The 4378-nt window shown below is 43.0% G+C and overlaps 1 protein-coding gene across 1 annotated transcript in view; it reads left to right on the top strand.

The window, feature by feature from the left end:
* Window positions 1–485: 485 nt before the first annotated feature.
* Window positions 486–4378, top strand: part of LOC104292232 (insulin gene enhancer protein ISL-1-like) — a 10371-nt gene continuing 6478 nt past the window's right edge. The window contains 4 exon segments of the mRNA XM_009891569.1: window positions 486–504; window positions 1291–1480; window positions 4260–4334; window positions 4336–4376. Coding sequence (XP_009889871.1) covers window positions 486–504; window positions 1291–1480; window positions 4260–4334; window positions 4336–4376 — 325 coding nt within the window.

Genomic DNA, 4378 nt, shown 5'->3' on the forward strand with positions numbered 1-4378 from the left:
AAAAGCTGCCTCCAAAAGCCCAAGCAGAGGCAGCAGCACTACTTGATGCTGAAATATGATCATCAGAACAGCTGCGCCTTGCTACCCGGAGCCAATGGGCGCCGCGCAGGCATGATGTCCCTGCACATGATGTCAGGCCAATGGCAAGCAAGCTGAGTTGAAGCAGAGAAGTTTGAGTAAGAGATAAGGGTGAGGTGAGTGGTTGAGCCGTCAGTATCCAGTCCAACATTGCCGCACCGTTCCCATGCAGCCCGACTCCGCCGCGCCCCGTTTTGTCTCCACAGCCTTGACAGTATCTCCCACACAGGTGGTGTTTTGTTTTGCCCTTTTTTTTTTTGTCTTTTTTTGTTGTTATTGTTGTTTTGTTTTTACTACTTCTACTGATTTTTATTTTTTTTTATTAGCAACAGCTCTCAAAACTACTTTGAGGTCCTAAAAAGAAACCGTAAATCATTTCACTGTGGATATTACACCTTCTTACAGATATGGGAGACCCACCAAAAAGTAAGGCAGAATTTTTACCATTGTTGGAATAAATGTGCTGTCTATTGTAATCATCTCAGGCAGGCGAACTGATAAAGAGCTGAACTTCATTTGAATGCCTGCATGCTTGCTGTGTTTTAACTTTGTAGCCTTGTATGTTAATATCCTGGGGTCCTGCTGTCTTTTAAAGTTTGGGGAGCAGGCAGGATTTTAATGGGATCTCCAACCACGGAGCCTTAAATTCTCTTTGTGCTAGACTGCGGTGAGGCTGTCTAACTATCCAGCACCAGTCTAGGGGAATTAGCATTAGATTTGCAAAAGAGAGCAAGTGACAACCGAAATGATGCTTGTTCTTGCTAGCAGCCTCGAGTCCCCTCTTCTATGGCAAAGGGCTGAATGGGAAGCGCACCCAGCCATCCGTTCGACGTTTCCAATCAGAGCCTCTTAAAAAATGAAATCAAACATATAGATTCTCTCCCCATAAGGAAAGGAATCCAAACAATCAAACAATAAAATAAAAAACCCACGAGGGAATTCGGAGTTTTGATTCCGTGCAAGGGTTGTGAAATGAGGACCTTCACCCCAAAGACTGTTCACATCTGCATTTTAACATATGTTCTGCCTCCTTTCTAAACAATGGCACACTTCAATTACCATTCAAAAGTGTAATACTCTTTAAAAAAAAAACAAACACCAAAAAACAACACCACTTCCAGAGTATGCCCTATAAGGGAACGACACTAAAAGTGTTTTTATCTCTGTAGGAGAGTAAACGGTTAGTCAATTATGTATTTCTTTTCATTTCAGAAAAATGCCTGATTTCCCTATGTGTTGGTTGCAACAATCAAATTCACGATCAGTATATTCTGAGGGTTTCTCCGGATTTCAAATGGCATGCGGCGTGTTTGAAGTGTGCAGAGTGTAATCAATATTTGGACAAGACCTGTACGTGCTTTGTTAGGGATGGCAAAACCAACTGTAAAAGAGATTATATCAGGTACGCCACTTACATTGTTTAATTCTTTGGTGAGATTTTTTTTAAACTTTATAAATGTGACAGAGGCAGGGAGAGGAACAATTGTGAGAAAGAGGATGAAAATACTATTGGTATATTTTAAAGTGATTTCAACATAGATAGACAGGCAAGGAAAAGCTGTTTGATTCGTCAAGTTTTTTTTATTCCACAAATTCAAATACAAATCTCTGTATAAACAAAGTGGGAAATCGTAGTGAAAACATTGAGAATGTTTTCAGTAGCGTAGATATGAGCAGCACGAACTGATTGCTTTTTAACAAAACCTGAGAAATGTGTGTTTTCACAAAGGCATAATGGCATTCATAAGAAAGGCACTTCAAGCATGTATGCCATAAAAATAAATACACAGGCAAAAAAAGCCCTATTTAATCTAGGCCTATCATAAACAAACAAAAGTCAGAGGAAAAACAAAAACAAAGCTGAAAATTCCTTCAGGATGAAAGATCGTTTTGTGGGAAGGTTAAAACCTAGACCAAAATGTTTCTTCGCTAAAATAACTGACATTTAATCTTTTTAAATATTAACCCCTTTGGTGATATCTGACTGTCCTTTCTTATATTATCTATACTGATGAATTAGAGCAGATCAAATTGCCCATCATCTGTTCGCGAACAATTGGGTATATTTAGATAATAGAACTGCTTCCTTCCTCACAATAAAATCTGGTGACTGATAAAATGTGAGAGTTGCCGACCCTGAAACTATAGAGAAAACAAAGCAGGAATTTCGAGTGTTCATTATTTGTACTCCTGGGTCATGCTGATTCGTTTCAGTGTCGTCTACTGGGTTTGCCAAACCAGAACTTTGCATGACACTGAGGTATAGACAGTATTTATTTTTTTACAGAAAGTTTTGGGAGCAAGTACCTACCTAGCCACCTAAGATATCTTTTCTAGTTTCTTTGTAATTCTGAATTGAAATAAAGCACTTGAGTCTTTCCTTCTCCAATGCACAGTTCATAAGCAGATCATTCCTTCAAGCCATGTTGTGAGATTATTCTCAAAGTTTTACTATGGTGAAAAAACAGTACACTTTCATCCTTTCACTATTTTCAAATGAAAGGAAAACATTTGGCACTGAGATGTGCTCACTTACCTTCTGCAAGAACTCAGTGGGCAAAATTTAAACAAACAAAAAATATGCAGCTCTTAAGTTAATACGCAATACTTTTCATTTGCTACAATTTTAAAAGTAAGATGTACATTATGTGCTAGTCGACTTTGAATTAGACCGTGAGCCAATCTATAATTGTCAGACATGTGGACAACCCCAGCCAGCTTTTTTACAGTTTACGATCGCGCTGTTCTATGGCCGTTTAGCTGTTTGTTTGTGGGTTTTTTTTCTTCTCAAAGCGTTATAATTCAGAAATATGTACTCTGAATATAGGATGAGTACACCTCCATAGACATACCAGCTAAAGATGTGTGTAAATAAACATCTGTACCCACAAGTATACATCTCTAATGTATGACTATCTCTAATGAAGTGTACTGGTGAGGAAATGTGTGGGGATGAATATTAGCTCAGTTTTATGAACAGCTTTTACAGTTCTGTGGATTGTGCGTGTATCCGTACATTTGCAGAAATATGTTAATTTTACTTAATACCAAGGAGGCTGGCTAAGGAGCACTCGGTGAGAGTCGAGAGACTGTGCAGTTCCAGATACCAGAGTTGAAACTTTTTCTCATGTTCATCTACTGATGGGTGAACTGTCCCCCTCTCCCCCATGGGAGATGAGGAACCTGCACCCACCCACCCCAGAAATCCATTATTTGCCGTGTGAAGCTGTTAGCGAGAAGTTGCCCTTTTACTCCTACTGGAGGGCCTGAGCCCTGGCTCAAGGTGGGAGCGTGAGTAAGAGGGGAGACGGAGCAGTGAGGCTGAAGTAGGGGCAGGCTGCAGAGCCAAAGCACCGAAAATGCATTTTAGTAGGGGGCTGGGGAGTTACACTACTATATATGTGAGCGTGTATATATATAAGGAGATGTGTGTGTATGCCTATATTGTTGTATAAAATGAACCTGGTGAGAAAGGACAAGGGGAAGAGCCCCAGCTGCTGGCAGAGCCACCATGTGTCAGAGGCTAAACTGCCGGGATCCTGGGCACACATTAAGCAGCAGAAGTCTTGATTGGTTTTCTCGCAAAAAATAACAGCATTTGGTGAGGCTGGCACATTTGTGGGAAGTGGATAGCAGTTTCGCCAGCCTCGTCTTTCCCCAGTGTACCTGGGTGGTCCAGTTCAGCAACAGGCCAGCCTAGGTCAGGTACCTCTGCCGTGCTGGAAGGAGGGAGAGGGCAGGGACGGCCCCTTGCCTGGTGCAGCTTGAGCGCTGGGGCAGGAGGGAGAGGTTGGCATCTCCTCAGGAAGGAAAGGGGTCTTTTTATGTTTCTCTCCCTGTTTCTCCTTCCACCTCCACCACCCCTTCCCTCCTCCTTCTCTTTGCCCACCGGCGTGTCCGGGTCCCTGCCGTCCTTTATGGTCAGGTTGCTGGCAGCAAACAAATCCGTTTTATTCCTTTCCTCTTCTGGCTTCTGTATTTTCAAGACTTGTTTAACTAGTGGACTGCGTGTGGCGCGTCTACGGGGGGCCACGAGGCTGGCCACGACCGGGAGTGAAAACCTTTATTTTCCCCCATTCCTTCCCCCCCCGCCCCGGCCCTTTCCTTGTCCTTCCCTTTCCCCTCCCATGCTCTCCCTCCTTCCCTCCCTTCTCCTTCTTTCTGGGCTGGGCCCTGCTCAGGTTATACGGCATCAAGTGCGCCAAGTGCAGCATCGGCTTCAGCAAGAATGACTTAGTGATGCATGCCCACGCCAAGGTGTTTCCACTGTGTGGCCTGCAGCCGCCAGCTCAGACTCAGT

Source organism: Charadrius vociferus, unplaced genomic scaffold (genome assembly GCF_000708025.1).
Source record: "Charadrius vociferus isolate BGI_N301 unplaced genomic scaffold, ASM70802v2 scaffold1149, whole genome shotgun sequence".
Lineage (NCBI taxonomy): Eukaryota > Metazoa > Chordata > Aves > Charadriiformes > Charadriidae > Charadrius > Charadrius vociferus.